This window comes from Homarus americanus, unplaced genomic scaffold (assembly GCF_018991925.1).
Source record: "Homarus americanus isolate GMGI-L3 unplaced genomic scaffold, GMGI_Hamer_2.0 scaffold20465, whole genome shotgun sequence".
Classification (NCBI taxonomy): Eukaryota; Metazoa; Arthropoda; class Malacostraca; order Decapoda; family Nephropidae; genus Homarus; species Homarus americanus.
Window position 1 is genome coordinate 8997966 of NW_024756914.1, and position 22680 is coordinate 9020645.

The 22680-nt window shown below is 37.1% G+C and overlaps 1 protein-coding gene across 4 annotated transcripts; it reads right to left on the reverse strand.

Moving 5' to 3' along the window:
- Positions 1–1463: 1463 nt before the first annotated feature.
- Positions 1464–22680, reverse strand: LOC121857090 (putative ATPase N2B). 4 transcript variants are annotated; one of them, XM_042352947.1, is made up of 10 exons: positions 22572–22649; positions 22405–22451; positions 20499–20694; positions 19353–19523; positions 18614–18820; positions 17871–18041; positions 16430–16546; positions 13220–13345; positions 5969–6109; positions 1464–4093 (listed from the first exon to the last, which is right to left on the reverse strand). In XM_042352947.1, exons 1-10 carry the CDS (start codon positions 22632–22634, stop codon positions 3839–3841), a joined length of 1494 nt encoding a protein of 497 aa, XP_042208881.1. In that variant the 5' UTR covers positions 22635–22649; the 3' UTR covers positions 1464–3838. The 4 variants fall into 4 exon arrangements, with proteins under 4 accessions (XP_042208881.1, XP_042208882.1, XP_042208885.1 ...); XM_042352948.1 differs by lacking the exon at positions 22405–22451 and having other exon boundaries at positions 22572–22680; XM_042352951.1 differs by lacking the exon at positions 17871–18041.

Sequence of the window (22680 nt, forward strand, 5' to 3'; positions counted from 1 at the left end):
CATAGTAATTTTTTTACATTAATTTTACTACAGCTACAACCAGGGTCTTATTTTCTTCAGTTTTATATGTAAAACCAATCAGTTACTGGGTTTTGTAAATATAAACGAAAACAATGCCGTCTCGTCTCCTTGTGTGTTTTAATATTCTAAGTATTATTAATGAATTGTATTGTTTATTTTACACATATAAACATTAATTCAATCAGTAATAAACAATTATGAGTCTTTTGTACATAAGAGAAATGACGCTGTTTACACGATTATGCACATCTGAACGTTGGCGGGCCGCTCAAACCCGTCAAAATTCGAGTTTCCGCCGTCGAACTTTTAAGTTGTTTATGTTTTTTTTTTTTTTTTTTCAAAATAAAAAAACGTCGAATTAAAAACTCGCGAAATTTGAGAACCTACTGTAGAACATTTAACCCTTCAATATGTTTTCAAAGAGACCACGAAGCAGTGAAAGTGGTGCTAGTGCTTCCAAGCGTAAGCACAAGTCACTATCTATCCAGGAAAAGGGTGAATTTCCATGGTCCGGCACCGGTCAGGTCCCAAGGTTGCTGGACTAGAGAGGTACAACCTGTACTTATCTCCTATAAATAATTCATATTGACTTTATTTTATTTGCCTTACTCTTAAGAAGTTCTCAGCGACACACACACACAGTCTGTCGTCAGGCTTTATGTTTGGGAGACCACGTAGGTCATACAAATAATTATCGGAATAATATTTCCACAAATAAATTCATTTATAACATAATCATACCATTAGCATCTAGTAAAATAAAGCCACACAACTTTTAGTAATATTACTTTAATACAACATGATAAAATATACCAGAAAATAAACAAACAAGAGAAGTTATTTACCAAGAAGCTTCCCTGTGACCAGCGTAAGAGGGTGGGAGATAAGAGGGTTATTTTAAGCCTGTCTTTGTGTCCGAAGTGGCCAATAATGCATATATTTACTGATCATAATACTTCTCCTATAAAGAATTCATTTAGAATATTTTTTTTCATTATTTTTCATAAAAAGTGCTTGGCGACACACCAGTCTGTCACCAGCTCCCTGGCTGTCTTTGTGTTTGGTATAGCAAGTAATACATAAAATAATAATAATTCCACAAATAAATACATTTATAACATAATCATAGCATTGTTTTACAGTAATACTACACTACAATACAACTACACTACCTTTAGCAATATTACTTTGATACATGATAAAATAGACAAACAATGAAATTATAAAAATTTTAGTTAAAAAATTTAAAGTCAAAGCTCATAAATCCAAACACCTTGGGACCAAACAATGCACGGAATTTAAAATTACAAAGTTTTGAGCAGCATGGCACCCAGAGTACATTTTTGCATAATTTTTTTTAAATGATACGTATTTGTAGTGTGTTTACTGTAACTATAAAGATATACAGATAACTGCAAGGATACAAAAATAAAACAAAAAAATTAGAGCAGAGATTTATTGAAGTATGGCATTATAGGTGTGAGTGTCACCACATCATCATCAGTTTGCATTGATGCGTTACATATTTTCAAATTCTGGTGAAACTGGCTTCTTCACACAAAAGGGCTAGAAGTAGTCAACCCTTCACTTCTCTGTAACCTAAACCTATAAAACTATAAAACTATGCTGACCTTCCATCAAGGAGTGACTTATGTTTGGCCATATCCTTGTTTGTTCCACCGTCACCACAGAGTAATATACTGTGCTCCTCTTTCCACCATTACAAGCATTATCATCTCTTAGGATTTTCTTGGAAGACATTGTTAGGGTGGAAATTCCAACTTACTATTAAAAAAAAATCTGTCACAGTCATGATGAACAGTACAACAGGCTGTGAGACAGTGAGTGTGTAAGTGGTGCACTTTTGAAGTTTGGGTGAATGGTATACATGTTATATCAATTCAATTTCAATTGTTTATGTTTTATCTTCAATTTTTTCCATGAAATTTCATTTACCATACATAAAGAAAACAGCAAAACTTATTCATTTTATAAATCTCTAACATTGAAAAATTCATGTAGTGAGGTAGCTACAGTACAATGCTCCTGACCTGATTATATATATATATATATATATATATATATATATATATATATATATATATATATATATATATATATATATATATATATATATATATATATGAAAGGTATTTGGAAGAATATATGCATAACGTTTCCTTTTTCTGTTGCATTTGTACATTAAAAACATTCATACCAGTCCTTTTATGCTTTAGGTAAAATAAATTTTTTAACCACACGTTTCTATTTTTTCATGTCTTATGCAAAACATATTGGTTACTTTTCACATTTTTCCATTTCTCAAGTCATGTTACTGTTTCACTAATTTCTACTCATCCTTCACTGTATCTAAGGGGGATACAATTTATTTACCCAACATGAATCGTGAGAAGTGATACAATACAGTATTTTCTTGATTTAACGAACAAATTTGAGCAACCTCTTTCCATTAAATCAAAATTTTCACTAAATCAAATTTCCGTTATTTTCTCTCGATTTAGCGAGCTAGTTTGCTAAATCGAGCACGATTCCGTTAAATTCAACGCCAAATGCACCGCTTGGCACATGGGGCTTGTTTACATCAGCTCAGTCTGTGTTCTATCGCCACTGCATGTGTTGTTCACCGCTACCTCTCAGTCGACTAGCTACTGTGATTTGACATCATGCCAAAAGTCTCTCAGAAGTTTCAGAAAGGAAGTGGTGTGGGGGAGAAAGTCAAAAGAGTGCAGGTATCAATTGGAAAAAGTTTGAAAATTATAGAAAAAAATACTACAAACACTGAACCCTCTAGTTTAAGGTAAGCCATGAATAATGTTTCTATGTACGTAATTAATCTTAATTTAGCAAACTAGTTCATTAAATCAAGTGAAAAATAATGGAAAAAATTCCTTACGCTAAATCGAGAGTTCAATACATCGGATTCCGTTAAATCAAGAGTATATTGTACTGTATATTCAGTGAGGTGCTCCTGTATGTCTCCCCCAACTTGACGAGTAGGGGATATAACCATCATACTATGCGAGTCTGTGGACAGTTTTTGTGTACATTTTCAAGTCCTTCCTAGCCAAAACTCTTACATGAAACACAATTTGCATTCAGTAAATTTGTTAGTCACAAGGTATATGTCTACAGTATAAGTAAAATTTGATAACTGCCCACTGTTCAGTTCACAAATCCAAACTGGGCAGACAATAACAGCTTACCAAGGCTAAATTATTGAACGAAACAATAGAGTTCCTGATATTGTACTGTACAAATAAGACGTGTTCTAACTCGTCTTTGCAAGCCAATATAACAAGTCTCCCTCTAGTCCTAGACACAATTTCATCATTTACTGAACAACTCTCATCCATCTGGCAGTGCATAACATGAGCAGATGAACACATACATGAACACATGGAAGTCAAGGCAATGGCTAAAGACAAGACTGCTTCTCTAGCACAATAAATAGTCTGATTGTGTGTTACATTAATAGTAACAACTCATAAAAACTCTAATATCAAGTTAATCTACAATGTGGACGACACACATGTGATGAACTCTTGGATCCCCATTGGTAAATTTCCTTGTTGCCTCTTGAAATATGTGAATGTTGTGTTGTACATTTATTACAGTATAATAGTCAACTTTATTCAAACTACTGTATATAAATAAGAAATATTGTTTTTAAACAGCAAATGTTCATAAGCAAAATATAATAATTAATTCTGAGATTATTAAATATATTCTTATTAGTTATTTTAAAAAATTCTAAAAACTAATATTTTCAGCAACTAAAATGTACCAATTACTATTTTCATCGCATCTGAGAGTTGTACTCCTGCCAGTACTCCTGGGTCATCATCTGTGTGAGGCGGGATACGGTGCGGTCAAAAGCAAACATTTCCTCTTCTCCGGTAAAGATGTTTATGGCCTTTGTACTTTGGTTTTTCTCCTTTAATCCTAAATCATCCATTAACATAAGACTTTCCTTGTCTACAAATTCTGAGTGACCTTCATCTCCCTTGAAGATCTGAGTGTGAGGAACATCACTGGTGCACACAATCCGCACCTGATGACAGTTTGGTGTTATTAGGTAGGAACAGTACAGTACCTATAAAAAGTAACTATTTTCAGTATTGAGAGGTGAGCAACCAAAGAAAAGCTAATGACACAGAATGAGGGAGTGCATACCATATTTTACTGTATATAAGACGCACTTTTTTGTCTGAAAATGGTTAAAAAAATCAGCCTGCGTCCTATAAGTGAAGTTGCGGTCTCCCGTAGGTTAATGAATCCCCTAGTTGTTGTCTCCAGTAGGCTAAATTCTACCTCACCCAACTCCAGAATTAAAAATATGTTATATTATTTTTAATTAACTAAAAAAATAATTAATGTAAATATAAAAGCAGGATTTATAACTACAGTAAACCTAGTTAAGGCGGATATTGCTTAAGCCAGACAATATTATTTGCAAAAAAAAAAAAAAAAAAAAGGGTAGGATAAAATTTCAAGGGACCAAGGCATTAGCACACGGGACGCAAGTGCCCGAGAGTTATCAATTGTTGTTTTGGGGAATATTATTTCATTCACTCAAGTAATGATACAATGTTTCGTATTATGTTAACACAGGTAAATGTATGGTTTATATAATTTGTTGTCACTGTGCCTGTTACCATTTTCAAATTAGACTACAAGATATGTATTTCTCCCAAACGTACTGTACAATAATATTTCCATTAGCCGGAATCCCTCAAACTCGGAACTCTCCGATAGCTGGAATTGAAATTTTCTTGGAAAATTGTTCCCAAAGTCGTAATTTTCAGGAAATTTATGACATTGGGGGGTGATTTTCCAAGGGGCAAATTTTCTAGAAAATTCCGAGAAAATTTTCACGACACCCGGAAAAATCCAGGGATGGGGGTGCTTTTTTCCGGGTTTGAGAGATGAAAATCAGGCGCATTTTCCAAAAATTCCAAGAAATTTTTTATAGTACCTGGAAAATTCCAGGGATGGGTGATATTTTTCCGGTTTCGAGAGATGATGTAATGCGCAATTTGTTGAACTTCTTGGAACATTTTTTTTGTTACCCTGAAATTTCCTGGGATGAGGGATTTTTCCGGCTTTGAGAGTCGTCTCATTACCTGGAAATCTCTCATTCCTGGAAGTGCTCTGCACCAATTGTTCTGGCTAACAGAGATATCACTGTATTAAAATACTGTATCAATAAAATACTTAAGATAGTAAAGTGTGGCCAAATTACCTTGTTGTCATATAAAGTTTCAATAAAAAACTTAATGTGTAGGGTGTCTGTAAAGTCGTGGTGCAGTTTAAAGTATTAATAACTTAGGTTCTATAGGAGATAAAAACAATCTGTAAAATGCATTGGAGAAATAATTTATTCAAGTTTTCTTTATGACCAAAGAATTTTAATTATTCTATTTTGTTCTTTCTGTTTTTTTCCAGATAATCTGCCCCAACACTATATTGAATGGCTTCAATAGAAGAGAAGGTGAATTATATCCTCTGGTTAGCTGAGTTAAAGTCTTCCAGTTTGTTAATAACAACATTAACAGAATCAGTCTCTTTAAACTTCTTCATCCATCTTGTAATTAATTTCTGTGCGGTGTTTCCTTCTTGTAACGAGTTGTAAATTTTCTTCTAACCGCTGTTACAGACTTTAACTCAGCTAACCAGAGGACATAATTCACCTTCTCTTCTATTGAAGTCATTCAATATAGTGTTGGAGCAGATTATCTGGAAAAACAGAAAGAAAAAATAGAATAATTAAAATTCTTTGGTCATAAAGATAACTTGAATAAATTATCTCTCCAATGCATTTTACAGATTGTTTTTATTTCCTATAGAACCTAAGTTACAGTATTAAAATTTTAAACTGCACCAAGATTTTATGGAGACCCTAGTAAAGTGTCGGTAGCCATCTTACCTTGTTGTCATAAAAAGTATCAATAAGAGTAATGAAGCGTCTGGCCTGGCCCTTGGACCTCTGGTTGAGGATGGGGATGTCCTTGATGAAGATGGTATGGAACACATGACACAACTGCAGGTAGTCTGATGCACCAAGAGCCTATAACAAACACGATATACAGTATACAGTATTATGTGTTATTCTCAAAGTAGACCTGACTTGACCAAATGGGCAGAGACATAAGTGTAGTAGTAATCCCTTGTCCAAAGCGGGGGTTAGGTTCCTCGAAAAATGTGTTGGGCAAACTTAGCTTCTTATGTGAAAAATGGGGTGGCAGGATGGTGACCTCAAATGGACTCACTTATCATGTGAAATACATACCTTTTAAACATTAACATAATGCACAAATATGATAAAAGTAACATACTATAAACAATTAAAAATATTAATGATAAGCATTATATAATCATATTACTGTACTCACTGGTCCATGGTTAAGTTATTGTAGCGTAACTGATGACGACGATATGGTAGATGTTGTGAAGCCTTCTGATGACAGTGATTGATGAAGAAGACTTCAATAATGATGAAACCGGAATGATTTTTATTTCTTAAGCCGATGGATCATCGGCTTCAGGCTGCAGATCAGCAGATGATATTGATGATTGGGGTGACCGCAGCCTCGAGTAGAAGTCTGTTATTTTCTATGTAAATCTTTAAAAATTTCTCTGTATGCCACAAAAAGATCATCAAGGCCCCTTTTGAACTTTAAACTTCTCTCCATTATTGGATCTATGTAGAAACACATCTAACAGAGTTCATTTGCTTGCAGGAGGAATTCAGAGGTCACCTTAATTGTTAATTTAGGTTTTATGGGTTCCACTTCAGCATCATCATCATCATTTATACTGTCATCTGCTATTAGTTCTTCAAACTCCTCATTTTTTGGTTTTTGAAAATGTGAGTCCAACAGTTCATTCACCTCCTCTTTCTACGTGTCATCAAAACTGTCACCTCCAATTTCCTTTGCTAGTTTCACTATTTCTGCAATTTCCTTGTCAACTGTCGGAAATCCTGAACAATTTCAGGCCAAAGTTGCTGCCAGCAAGCTTTCATGGTGGAAGGCTTAACTTCATTCCAAGACATTTTTATATTGTCTTTGATGTTAAATGCCTTCCAGAATTCCATCAGTGTTTCATAAGCACCAGCATCCACTGCTTCAGTTACATTCCTCGTATAATATAACTTAAATGTCTTAACTCCTTGATCCATAGGTTGCAGAATGGAAGTGGTATTGGAGGGCAAGAGCATAACTTCCACATTGTGATGTGAGAATTGAAGCATTTCTGCATCATGACCAAGGGCATTGTCCAACAACAGCTACACCTTTAAGTAAAAATTCTTCTTCTTGAGATATTCCTTGACCTCATGTGCAAACAATCACTAAATATCACCTTAGTCACCCAGGCCTTTTTATTGGACTTCCAAACAACAGGCAAATGAAGCTTACGTATTTTTACCGTTTAACGCACGGGGACTTTCCAAATGGTAAACAAGCATGGGTTTGCAATTAAAATCACCAGCTGCATTAAACCCTGCAGCATCTTTTTGGGTCTTTGTAGTGTAGGTTCGGTTACCCATACATTTATAAAGGAGGCCAGTCTCATCAGCATCAAACACTTGATCCGGGGCATATCCTTTGTCCTTGATCAATTCAAGCAGCACTGACTTGATGTGCTCTGGATGATATTTCACTGCCCGTCTCGAAAGACGACTTCATCGAACTCATCAAACTATGTATTAAGGATTGCAAATTCGAATTCAATGGAGAATATTATGCTCAAAAATTTGGTATGGCAAATGGGTAATCCACTCTCACCTGTATTAAGCAACCTATATATGGAATTCTTTGAAAAGAAACTATTAAGTAATATTTTACCACCCTCAGCAGTCTGGTTTAGATATGTTGATGAAGTATTATGTCTCTGGCCATGTAATGAGGACCTAAAAGCTTCCCTGCCACAACTTAACAACTTAGCCCCCTCGATCAAATTCACTGTGGAATTAGAGCAAGACTGTAAATTGCCATTCCTAGACTGTCTGATACACAGAATAGGTAACACTTTTAAGTTCAGTATTTATAGAAAACCTACTAATGTGTGTTCATACATTCATTATTATTCTGCCCACCATAATAGAGTCAAACAGTCAGTATTTTCAACAATGTTTTTACGTGCCTTGAGAATTTGCAGTCCGGAATTCATCGATGAGGAATACAAATACACCTAGACCCCGACTTACGACTACGTGGACCGTCGGGACTTACGACCGCCGCAGATTTTTTATTAAAAAAAAAAATAATAATTTTTTTTTCAAATGACACACGCATTTTCTATACCGAAACGTTTCCAGTTAATGTAGTCTTCATGTATAATTAGAAAATTATGGGGGCCCCATGTGCATTCAGCTGACTACATTAAAGGTAAGTGCTGTCACACTGTAACCATTCCTTATTATTTATTACTTTCACTGTACTGTATCCATTCATCATTATTCATTACTTTTACTGTACTGTATTTCATTGTAGATTTTTTATTAATTATTATTTATTTATTTATTTTTTTTTTTTTTATCTATGTCGGACTTACGACCATGTCGGACTTACGACCTGGATTTGGGTCCCTAACCCCGTCGTAAGTCGGGGTCTAGGTGTATATATATAATATTGGCTCAAACCTTAAATACCCTAGATCTTTCATAGACAAATGCCTAAACATTACAGTGAGTTCTGCTATAACGCGTGTTTTGATAACGCGAATTTGCTCTAACGCGATTTATGAATTCGGAACAATATTTGTATAACGCGATCGCTTGTTTGCTATAACGCGATTTTTGCTTACTATTTCTCCAATTTTGTGGTATTAACTGTGAATATGGTAAAGAAGAATATCTTCAAGAAGCGTTCTGATGATAGAATTCCCGGTGATTATCGTAAAAGAAAGGATATAACACTTGAAGAGAAGCTCGATGTTATCAACCTCAAAATCACCCTTCTCCCCCATCAAGTTACATTCATATTTTTTCAAGGTAAAGTGTTAAATTTACTGTATGATTTCATTATTAGATATGAATGTAACATTTATTTAGACTGTGCTATCCTTTGTGTTAGGCTAACTACTAAATTTTTTCGATTTCGAGTAATCTGCACCTAACCCTATTTTCTCCATAAGCCCTGTTATTTCTATTACGCGATTTTCTATAACACGATATTTTACAAGAACACAATTATCGCGTTATAGCAGAACTACCTGTACTAAGAAAACTTTTTATAGAACTGATCCCAAGCCCACCCATGACCATAAGAATATCTTAATATTACCATTTCACAAAAATTTCTCACACATTCCTTCACAACTAAAAATCTGGAACGTCAATGTGGCATTTAAAAACTCATGCACTGTTAAACAAATGTTAATCAAGAACTCCCCCAACAACACAATTGGTTGCATTTATAAAGTTCCTTGCAAGGAATGTAATATGTTTTACTTAGGCCAGACAGGTAAAGATCTTGCAACTAGAATTAAACAACACAAATACAATGTTAGGACAGGCCAGGAATCCAATGCTCTGTTTGTTCATTTGAGGGATAACAAGCATTGCATTGACTGGGATAATGCCTCCTCAATATTACCATGTAATTCAATTGATAGTAGGAACATCATAGAATCTAGTCTTATTAAACATACCGAAGCATTCAACATGAATTTGAGTAACGGCATGTACAAGCTGGACAATTTTGTAATTAAGAAGATGTGACCAGGTGAGAAGGCCGGGTCACCTGACCATCTGACCTGACCACCAACCGTTGTGTGCTATTTAAAGATTAGTAGGGTCATTACCTAATACCTGACCATTGTGGACCTGGTCTCACCCTTCTCTGTATATATACACCTTGATTTGTATTTCTCTCTCTAGTCTGTACTCACCCCTGAAGATGTGAATTACACGAAAGCGCTTGGGAACTTCGTGTTTTCTTCTTTCCTTGTGGTTATCAGCATATACCTAGATCACGCGCACCTACAGTGATTTACTTGCATATATATATATATATATATATATATATATATATATATATATATATATATATATATATATATATATATATATATATATATATATATATATATATATATATATATATATATATATATATACACAGTCAACCCTCACTTTACGCGGTCCCACATTCCGCGTTTCCACGTTAACGCGGTGCCTTGCCAGAACCTAACGTGCTCACATTACGCGGTGCGTGAACCCCATTACGCGGAGAGTGTCCGGCGCGACGCTATTTTTAGATTCGCCCCACCCGCCTGCCTGCCTGCGCTCCTCGCCTCTCCCTCCTCCTCCCTCCGCTTGGGCAAGCCGCGCGGTAAGGTTGCGCAGTGTGTGTCTTTGTTGCGTTATCACTGACGTCATATGACGTATCGGACTGTGATTGGCCATGCATCCCTACCCCCCTCTGCTGCTAGCTGTAATTGGCTTAAAGTATTATGACGTGTCCACCCGGGGGAGGGAGGGAGGGAGGAAAGATGATCCTTGACCTAGCCGCGCCAGTTTCATCCCTCCACGCCAGACCGTGTAAACGTGCATCCATTGTTCTCTAAAATGGCTTCCGCCGGACCACCACCCCCAGAGAGAAACCTTTCCTTACCTGGACCCAGCGGCACTAAGCCAAAGAAGACACGACGTTCCTTAAGCTACGAGGTGAAGTATACCATCATCCAAGAGTTGGAGAAAGGAACAAGGCAGGTTGGTTTGGCGCGCCAGCATGGTGTGAATGAATCTACAATTCGAACAATAAAGAAGGATGCAGCCAAGATAAAGGAGCACATGAAGATCACAAAATCTACAGGTGCTTCTATGAACAAGTATTTTCACAACCAGGTGCTTCTCAAGACAGAAAAATTACTTGTGAGGTACTTGGTGCGTCAGGTGCGACGGAACATGGCGGTCGACACGCGCTCTGTTAAGGACTACGCACGTGAACTGTACATTGCAGTGGCACGAAAGATGGGAACTACAGAGCCCAAACCCTTTAATGCTTCCTCTGGGTGGTTACAGAGGTTTAATATCCGGAACAAGATCACCAATATAAACATTGGTGGTGAAGAAGTGAGTGCTGACCGTGCTGCGGCTAGGGAATTTCCTCCGTTTTTACGTGAGATTATGGAGGAAGGACAGTACACCGACGACCAGGTGTTTAACATGGACGAATCTGGTCTTTTCTGGAAAAAGCTACCTTCCAAGTCCTTCGTTGTAAAGAATGCCAGCAGGATTCGGGGCCGGAAGATGCAGAAGGAACGCATCACCGTCCTGTTTACCACCAATGCCTCCGGTACCAGTAAGCTCAAGTTATCGGTGATCCACACAGCACGCAAGCCGCACGCCTACAAAACCATGGACATGACCAAGCTAAATGTTCACTGGCTGACCGCACGTAAGGCGTGGATGTTCTCTACACTGTCCCTCTCCTGGTTTGATGACTGTTTTGTTCCCGATGTAAAGAAATTCTGTGAGCAACAGAATGTGCCATTCAAGATTTTGTTGCTGCTGGACAACGCACCAGGACACTCGCCCCTACTGTTAGATCGTCACCCCAACGTAAAAGTGGTCTTCCTTCCTCCCAACACTACGTCTATATTACAGCCCATGGACCAAGAGTTAATCTGTAATGTAAAAGCTGCATTCTCTACGAAAAAATTCAAACTCCTGAACGACTACACCAACACCAGGGAAGAGTTGCGCAACCTGAGTGACACCACCACCGATAGCAAGAGCGAAGAAGATGAGGATCAACAGTTGGCACAGCAAAAAATACTGTTCAAACAATTCTGGAGAGTATTTAACATCAAGAAAGCTGTGGACTTCTTGGTGGAGTCATGGGATCAGCTGTCTATTGCTACAATTCGTCACGCATGGAGACATGTGTTGCATGGAATACCAGGTGAGAGGAGGAGTCAATCTGTGACTGGCGAGGTTCAGACTGTTGCAGTAGCAGTGGACCTTGCCAGAGAAGCTGCGCAGACTGTTACAGTTCCAGGCTTTTCCGAGACCACCAACGACGACATCCTGGAGGTGATACTGGAACCTGATGTGACTACCGAGGAGATGGTAGATGATGATGATGACGACGTCAGTGAAGAGGCAGGTGGTGCGTCATCCCAAGAAGAATAACACTTATCCCATAGTAATGTTAGGGGTGCCATCGAGTGTATCGAGAAAGCCAAGCTCCTCCTTTCCGACGACCCTGACGCAAACAGGTATAAAATCTTCACTACCCAGCTGTTGCAGACTATGGAGCCCTACATCAAGGTGTATCACGACAACATCAACACCAGCCGTCAGCAAAGCATAACAGATTTCTTCGCCCGCAACCCACCACAGCCAGCCCAAGCCAGTGATAGTGACAGTGAAGATGACTTTGAGGGATTTGTCAGGGAAGCCCTGACAACTGTAAGTGACAGTGATGGTGATTCACCTAGTAATGGTGATTCACCTGAGGGCCAGTAATCTGCCCTCTGCCTCGGAACCAGCCTCCATCCTCGTATGCCGACCCATCTCTTCTGCTAACGTAAGTGTTCCACATAACTTTTAGTTTTCCTAACCTAACCTTTATTTTTCCTATGTTAACCTTTATTTTTCCTAACCTAACCTCTTCTATATTACTTGTTTTTTCATACCATCATAAAGTTAAGATAAAATTTTTACTACAACATAGTTGTGTGTCGTCAAAAAGTGGAGTTTGGGGGTCGGCCCGGACTCTATTTCAATTAATCCCATATGTTATGTTATTCACTTTACGCGTTCCTCACTTTCCGCGGGACCCTGCGGGTTACATTAACCGCGTAAAGTGAGGGTTGACTGTATTATTTTTTGCATTTTCGACTTATGACCAATTCGACATACGACCTGAACTTGGGTCCCTAATCCCGTTGTAAGTCGTGGACTGCTTGTACATATAAAATCACTTAATTTAAAAGAACACAAGAAATCGAATGACAAAATACAGTAAATGAAAGTAAAAAAATACGTCATCAAGTAAATACTGTAAGTCGGAGAACCCCTGTATACCTGTATACAAGTGTCTCTGGTAATTTAACTTACAGCTGTAGTAACCAACTAAAACACCCATGGTCTTGATACTGAATGTTTCACAGGGAGAGGCTTCTACTTTACAACAAACTCTAGGAAGTTCTTCATTCTACTTACTCTGTTACACAGTTCCTCAAATGTACTGTCCAATACACCACCGCAGGTCTTTTGAAACGTCACATTTCTACCATGATACGTGAGGGTGCGAGGGCGAACAACATCTGTTTCTTCTGCACTGAAGATCTGTAGAAATGATAAATAGTAAAATTTAGTATCCCTGAGCAGTTTACAACCCAGTACTGTAGTATTAGTAATGCATATCTAAGTCCACCTAACAAAAAATAATAATACAAATTAAAATGTACTATAGGAGTCTTCATTATCCGAGTATTCATTGTTCGTGGATCCGTTGTTACGAGCCCAAATTACAGCATTGTAGAACTACGTATACATAAAAATTCCTCGAACTTATGAGGATTCCACGGATGAAATAGGCGTTTGAAATTTCTACCTGCCTCCCATTCTCTCAAAGCTCATCCTTCTCACCTGCATCTCTAAGCCTTGTTTTGAAAGTATTTTTTTTTTTACTTTGTTGTGCATTTGGTGAGAGTGGTGGGATTTTTTTAGCCATGAGTTCTAAACCGAAGCAAAGTGGTGTACAGGTATCCCTGCATGTGTGAGAAGTGAACGTATGTACTGAGGAAGTGAGCTGTCTATCCCCCTATGTGAAGTCACGACATCTCTTTAGTCAGCTTAGTGACTGCTTGGATGAAATGTGTCGCATGTACAGTACAGTTCCTCCCCGACTTACGACCTACTCGACTTACGACCACCCGCACTTACGACCTGCCTCAGTTGTACCAAAATTTTTTCAAATTACGTATTTTCGAGTCCCAACGTCAGTGATTGCGCTGTGTACTGATAAAATTTTCATTTGTAATCCACTTTGACATGGCTGGCAAGCATAAAAGTGAGAGTTTTGTGGTGCTGAGAAAAAAAAAGAGACACCCATTTTAGATTTTCTATGTATTATTTAAGCATTTTTTACTTACGACCTGGATTTGGGTCCCTAACCCCGTCGTAAGTCGGGGAGGAGCTGTATACTGTACCAGTTAATGTGAGGACTAAATAAAATTATAATAATTGAAATAAAAGAAAAAATACTGCGTTGCCATTTGGCAATCATTTCACGAGACAGAGAACAACTGAGAGATCCTCCTAGCCGCTCCCCCTCCCCCGCTCTGTTAGCTAACTGCAGACCACTTAAGAAATGTTTATTACCTTTATGTTTTTGACCTTATGATATTAATTTTGTTTATTTTGCTTACACATTCTGTATGAACGATTGTGTGTGCTTATAACACAGTAAAAGAATATTACACATATCTCCCCAAAATTACAAGTTGAACAATAACATAGCCTACAGTTTAGCCTCCCCCACTTTGAGTGTTACTGCGTGGTGAGTGGCGACTCAGTTACACAATTACTGCACATACATGTTATCTCCATAGTACTATTCCTTGTTATTTATTTGTATTTCTTATTTTTATATTTATTGTTATTTTAGTAACGTCTCAATGAATTACTTTCACTGAAATGAGTGTGCGAGTTTGTGTGCACAGTTGGCCAACCGCGTGGTTAGGTAGCCTGCGTCGTGTCAACACACAGACTCCAAATGACTTTAAGTATCTTAAATAAGTTATAGTTAAATAATTTCATAAAATAATGTGTAAACAAATATTTAACATTTCTTATGTAAATAAATCTTAAAACATATCAAATAAAACTTTTTGAGAGTAATTAACAATGTGATGGACCTGATTAGATACTATTCCAATTAATTCTTATGGGAATTAATTCCCCTTTATCCGTGGAATCATTATCCCAGTCTTTTCTGGTCCCTATTAAGATCAGATGATGAAGACCCCCTGTGCAATAATGTCTTAAATGTATCTACAGTGATCCCTCGGTTAACAAAATTTCGGTTAACGAATTACCTTCCATAAGAATCTTCAATTCGGTTAACGTACTGTACAAAAATTCGGTTAACGAAAATTTTACGAAATCATGTCAACATGTTTTCGCTTGCTCACCAGCTAGAATATTAGTTCCCATTTGAGTAAATATCTAGAAGGTTGTACTTTTCAATAATTTTCCAAGTTTTATATTAAAATTTTTAGTAATTTTAACACTTATTTAACATAAATGCAGTACAAGAAACTAGTTTTTGGTGCGCCAATCAGCCACTTGACTCACCCAGCAAGGCGTCAGTTTGTATCTCTGGTCAGTGGAGGTAACATCTTGCTTGTGGCTCTCTTGAACATAAACTATTTTTACGTTTTTACAGTACTGTACAATTATTGGCCATTCTGAAATTTATTTTACATATTGACAATATATAGTGCAGTGCAGTGTTGATTTAAAGAAAATAATCTTGAATTACACCCAGTGAACTTAAAATTTTATGGGTGAGATGACGGCATGAAGCATGGGGTGATTTCTCTTCCATCCCCATTTCCTTCTCTTCTCCCTTCTCCTCCTCCACCCCCACTTCTAATTCCCATCATCATCATCAACCAGGAGCCTTCTACATACACACCTCAAAGTAAGTGTACTTTACTGCATTTATTTTTACTTTGTATGTAATTTACGGTGAGCTGGAACCAATTACCCAAAATCCCATTGAAACAATGGTTTCGGTTAACAAAATTTTCGGTTAACGAACGATCTTCTGGAACGAATTGTGTTCGTTAACCAAGGGACCACTGTATATATGTACAAGAGTAAAACATTATCATTTATGCTTTTGAAACTCTCTTTCATAGTTAAAAGAGGGATGCTGTGTATCTTCTTTGTACCCGGGGAGTCTACTGTTGCAAAATATGATGTGATACCAAGGTAGATCAATATTAAAATCATCACACAAGTTTACATTGAATCAGCATGTACAGTATACTGTACCTGTATAAACCATGCTGGTAAACAATTCAGCATGACAATATATCACCTCCTGGAGAGAATGTAAGGTGTAGAAAATGATATCTTGAAGATTGGGTTATGGAGCAGCAAGATAGAGAGAGGCCTTAAGAAGGTGTTATGAAGATGTTACAAATTGGTGAGGCATAAAGGCAGCTGTGGTTAAGATAGCAGTGAGTTGGTCTGGGCATGTGGAGCAGCAAATTTAAGAAGGAAAAATGAAGATGTTTGCGAGGTGAAAACAAGAAAGAAAAAAGAACAAGATCATTAATTAAGATGAAAAAGAATATGACAGAGAAGGTAGCAAGGGGGAAGAGTGGCATCACAAGATAGCGTGGATGAAATACATACCTTAAATAAAGCCTTAACTTCAGCCTCTGCATCACATTCTGACTTAACAAAGAAAGCTTTCTGTGACCCTGAGAGCTGCTGCATCCTATAGTCTATACCTGAGTCTAAGTTGATCACCTGAAATAATACTCTTGTTTAATATTCACAATTCATCCATGTCTCTACAGAATATTACAAGAGCTGCTTCCTCTACTCAGAGAAGGGCAACTCATAAAACACAGTGATGACTACAGTATCTCAATGTGGCTGTGCACCTTTACAGTAATACATAAAAATTAACAATTGCCTGTTCAATTACCTCTTGCCAAGCTGAAGCAAAAAAACTGTAACTTACAGTATATGATAACACAAAGTACCCATGAATGAGGTGGGAAAATCAAGACATAAAATAGTATGAAACTGAAAAGCATAAGGACAAAAACTTATGAGAAAACTTGAGATTATAAAAATTATTTGTGTTGATTTTGAGAATTTTGAACACAAGTTTTCTCTTGAACAAAATCAATACTAGTATTTTATGAAAAACTAGCAACAAATATATATTACCAAGAACATTAACTTACCAGAAGGGGGGGGGGGGTAACAATACTTGAATGTTTTTCTTTCAGTTTAATCCATCTTACCTATAAGTAAATACTATTTTCACGTTCCCTTTATTTCTGTATACACAGTACTTGCTGAACTAACCCTTTCCCTTTAAACAATCTTATTTGTGTAAACAAGTTGGATCAACTCCACACATCTTGTATCCAAACACGCCTCAACATAGTGTTTGATACTACAGTACATCACACACATGGCAGCTCACTCAACACTAACATGTTTAATTTTTCACATATTTTTAAGTTCAGCCTCAAAGATGACATGTACAGCACTGTACCTTGTCTTATTATCAGTCATGATGGTACACCAACTTACAGTCTTCTGAGTTTGTTTCCTGAACTTGGGTCGTACAGTAGTTAATGTACAGTCTACGGTCACTGTCCACATGCATTATCTTTCAGCTAAAACCAAGAGGTCTAAATAAAATTTTAAATTTCTGAAATTTAGTTTGAACTACAGTAACTTGATGTAATAAGGTATCATATATTCCATCCCCAAAGATGACCTTCAGAACCAGTCAACAATGAAACACGACACAGAACTATACATTAAGTACAGATACACTGGCACAGGTACTGATACATTCGGGAGCCAGTGCATGCCCAGTACTTGCCAAAAGTGGGTAAGAGAGACGTGACCAACCGCCCAAGCAGCTAATGAGCCGATCATTGGCGAAGAGGAAAAAAGTAAAAGAATAAGTAGATTTTGATAAAAAATAAAAATAATGAAGACAGCAACATGGAATTACTTACAATGTTCACTCTGGATGTCTTAACTTCCTGTAAGTGCATCATATTGTACAAATTCACCTAGAGTATACAAAATGTAACAGTCTTACCTCACAGTGAGACTTAAGTATAGGAATGAATGGTGAAAAGTTTGATCTCTGGAGACCATTTTTATACAAGTCATCTGGGTGTCGATTACTTGTTGCTATAACAACAATGCCGTTATTAAATAATTCTGTGAACAACCGTTTCAGTATCATAGCATCACCAATGTCTGTCACCTGTTGAAAGAATATACGATAAAGTTTAACCTGCAAGTAAGTAATATGAATAACAAATGTGAATTTAGTTATCATTTTGTTTTTTTCTATAATCAACCCAAAGGGTCATCATAAGATCAGGTACAGCTTTACTCTCCTCTAGGAGTCTCAGGATATATCTTACACATTCTATTGTATGATTGGTCACTTATTGAAGGCAAATGTGACATGTTTGTTAATATTTATGTCGAGATTAAAGTTGGACTTAAATGAAAGTATGCCAGGAGTATATTAAGGTTGGATGTTATATTTTGTTAAATTATGAAAGGCATTTAACCCCTTCACTATGGGGATACCACTTTTAATATTTTACTGCAATTGGCTTACACCAGACGATTTTATTCAGCACAGAGGGATCCCGTACACAAGTGGCTAAATAACCAAGGCCATATACTTGCCTTACTCAGCATGGCAGCTTTGTAACTTAGTTATAAAATACTGGTAGTACCCGGTAATTGATAAATTCCTCATCAGTACTGGTGAATGGTAATATTAAACAACAAAATTACAATGTCTGACATAATGTGTCTCACCTGGAATTCATCAAAACATATGAGCCAAGATTCATCAGCAATGGATCTAGCTACAGGTGGGATGGGGTCGTATGGTCTCAGATTAATGGTGTACGTTCCATCCGGCTCAAAGTACCGTGCCTGGTCTGGGGAGTGAATCTTCTTGATGTTCTTCTTCTCAGCGTGTATCCTCTTGTGAACATCTAACATGAATGAGTTGAAGTGCACCTGTTAAGAGAAGTGCTGTTATGAGTGTTATCAGAGAGAGAGAGAGAGAACATGGATGACTGAGCTGTATGAACATAAACAAATATACAGTAAATTCAGTAATAGATAATAAAAAAAGATGAAGTTAGCATTAATGAAATGAAGTTAGATGTCCTGGTTTTGAAATTAACATAGATGGAGGGTAAAGGAGGAGTCTGCTCAGGAAAAGTGAGATGTGTCAGGGCAACATTTCTGAAGGCAATAATTACTCAGGAATAAACTTAAAAGCTTTGGTTGAATGACATAACAGATAAATTTGAAGTATATCTTGGGATCCTTATATGGAAGAGGAACACTGACAGAACACATTTGTTACAGCAGTTAGAAAAACTCAAAATAACAACACAAGAGTGAGTGTTGGTGATGACAGCCTACACCAGCCCCAACACACTACAGTACAGTATACTATGCAGGTAGAGGCTCCTAGGGCCATGTGTTGAGAAACAAAGTAACATCTCAATGAAAATAAATCATGCCATAGAGCATTACATACCCTTCTTTTTCTGTTGAAGGGGGCACAGTCAAAAAAGAGATCCATCAGCCTGGTCTTGCCGGTACCAACAGTTCCCCATATATAAACACCACTGGGGGGAGTCACCACCTTCTGCCAGCCCAGAAACTTCTGCAACATGCTTGGTGGAGCTGGAGGTGTGTATGTTAACACCTACAGCAAACAACAATTAACACTAAGAATATAAATGTTACAAACAAGCACATCCAACACAGAAATTTATACAATAAGTTTTATAAAATTAAAATATTACTTGTTTAGTAAATCAGTCAGCATTTTTTCTTATGTAAATTGCATTTACATATAAACATCAACATCCAGCCCTGCTGACACCACAGAAACATTGTGTTAACCCTTTAAGGAGTACTGTAGTGTTGACCTTACATTAGACGAATATATTCACCTGAGGGAAACCCCTGCCACTCAATGGGTTAACAAGACAGAAATAAAGAATCACAGGAAGTATATACAGTACTTGTCATGAGGGCAAATATGTAATAATAAAAATATTATTACTGTACTGTATTGTATGTGATCTTGATCACAGATGCTGGGATACAATTATTGCAGTCAACACAATGTACAAAGAAGATACAGTACACAATTGATATAGTTTGGTTATAATAATCTTGAACAGACCAGAAGTTATAGAAAGGATATGAAGAGTTACCTGATGACCAGATGGCTGTCTCTAAATAATACAGTGTGTCAAGACAAACATTGAACACATCATCTCTGGAGTGAAGATAAAGGTCACCTCTAATCTACTACACATTACTGTACGTACTACAATGAACTGGGTAAGAAACAACTGAAATATATCCGTACTGTCCAGGGCTCCATAAATCATTTGACCTATTTTAAAAATTAATACAGTAGCTTCAAAAATATTATAACTACTGTAAATAAAACACACTGGTTTCTTATTCTATATGACAAAAAACATGTAATTTTTTTGAGAGCTGCTTTATGTAACAGCTGTTAAGTTCAAAATAATGCAATGACTTCTACATTACTCTAAGTATAAAAGAGTACATGTACAGTACAGTTTTTGTAACTTCCACACACTGTACCCAACAGTCATGGTAGGTAAGGCAATAAGACATTAATAATTCTGCAATACTGTACCTCTTCATAACAACGCTGAAGTTCGTCAACAACGTTCTTCTGATACTCATCATAAAAGAGTTTGTTTTCTGCAACATAGTTATTATACAAAGTTATTGGACCTTCTGGTTTCTTGGTTGTTGCTTCTTGGGCGACTGTTGTCAGAAAACAGAGGGAGGCGGGGCCACACACCACCCTCCTCACCACAAACATCCCTCTGTCAATAATGAGAACAAATTTAGAAACAAATATCTAAAATAATTTTTTTTCTCCATAGGACTATAAGAAGCAACCCAATATAAATCAACAATTAAAATTAAAGTGTTGTACACATCAATAATGATGTACACTTCTAACATTTCCTTGGTCGAATTGATTTATTGTTTACCAATACTGTACAGTATATACCTGCACAGTGGGGTGCAGTGGCCAAATGGATACAGGACTCATCTCCTATCTTAAAGATTGCTGGTTTGGTCCCAAGGGACTCCCAGTCTACACAGCTACTTGACTTTACATGTTTAGTGCAGCATTGTGGAGCATAGTTTAGTGTAGCATAGTGTAGTGTACTGTAGTGTGGTGTAGTGTACTGTAGTGTAGCATAGTGTAGTGTAGTATAGTATAGAGTAGCATAGTGTAGTGTAGCATAGTGTAGTGATGTGTAGTGCAGCATAGTGTGGTGTAGCATAGTGTAGTGTAGCATAGTGTAGTATAGTATAGAGTAGCATAGTGTAGTGTAGCATAGTGTAGCATAGTGCAGTGATGTGTAGTGTAGTGATGTGTAGTGCAGCATAGTGTAGTGTAGCATAGTGTAGTATAGTATAGAGTAGCATAGTGTAGTGTAGCATAATGTAGCTTAGTGTAGTGTAGCATAGTGTAGTGATGTGTAGTGTAGTGATGTGTAGTGTAGCATAGTGTAGTGTAGCATAGTGAAGTGATGTGTAGTGTAGTGATGTGTAGTGTAGCATAGTGTAGTGTAGCATAGTGTAGTGATGTGTAGTGTAGTGATGTGTAGTGTAGTGATGTGTAGTGTAGTGATGTGTAGTGTAGCATAGTGTAGTGTAGCATAGTGTAGTGATGTGTAGTGTAGTGATGTGTAGTGTAGTGATGTGTAGTGTAGCATGGTGTAGTGTAGCATAGTGTAGTATAGTATAGAGTAGCATAGTGTAGTGTAGCATAGTGTAGTGTAGCATAGTGTAGTGATGTGTAGTGATGTGTAGTGTAGTGATGTGTAGTGTAGTGTAGCATAGTATAGTGATGTGTAGTGTAGTGATGTGTAGTGTAGCATAGTGTAGTGTAGCATAGTGTAGTGATGTGTAGTGATGTGTAGTGTAGTGATGTGTAGTGTAGCATAGTGTAGTGTAGCATAGCGTAGTGCAGTGTAGTGTAGTGATGTGTAGTGTAGCATAGTGTAGTGTAGCATAGCGTAGTGCAGTGTAGTGTAGTATAGTATAGACAAGTATACAGTCGTCCCTAATGGCCAGTCATGCTTGTGGTGGAGGTACACAATATAAACCCCCATTAAGCATATGTTCCTTAATAAAATATCCGGTAAATATTCGTTTAATGGCTGTGGCGGCTCCCTTAAGTTATGAGAATACGGTTTTTTTCTGTGTGTGTTTAGGTGTGTTTTACTCAAATCTGACCTTCATATTTTTGGAAAATAAGCGGGGTTTTTTTAATTAACATTTTGTTTTACTTTTTGGACAAAATTCACTCATTTGCAATAAGAAATAAAGGTCTGATTTAAATAACACACTAAAATACACAAAAAAACCATATTCTCATAACAATTCCAACTTCCAAATCACTGTTGAAACCTAACCTAACCGGGAATAACTAAATACGAAACTCTTGCCGCAGCCATTAAATGAATATTAACCAAATATCTATCAAACTATTCGTCTATAGTATATATCTCACACACCTGGGAAGCTCTATTTGTGTCTCTGGTAACTCAACAACTTGCGTAATCTGTAAATATCAGCAAACAAATTATCTAATTAACACTATTCAACAAATTACCTGTAGTATTTTAGTTCCTCCATATAATAAATAATTGACATAGGTAATGGCGGCAAGAAAATGTATTACCTGTAGTGCATAATGAAGGTAGAGAAAGTTTAAAGAGAGAAGGTCATCATCACCCACCACCATCACTACAACAGTAACAAGGATCAGCTGGCCGGCGGGTTCGTTTCAG

Coding starts and splice junctions, on each gene's coding strand:
- LOC121857090 (XM_042352947.1), bottom strand. CDS start 22,634: ATGGTGGTGGGTGATGATGACCTTCTCTCTTTAAACTTTCTCTACCTT. Junction 13,346..16,429: donor AAGTTAAGGCTTTATTTAAG/GTATGTATTTCA, acceptor TCATTTCTACAG/ATCTTCAGTGCAGAAGAAAC. Junction 4,094..5,968: donor ATACTTTTTATGACAACAAG/GTAAGATGGCTA, acceptor AACTGTCATCAG/GTGCGGATTGTGTGCACCAG.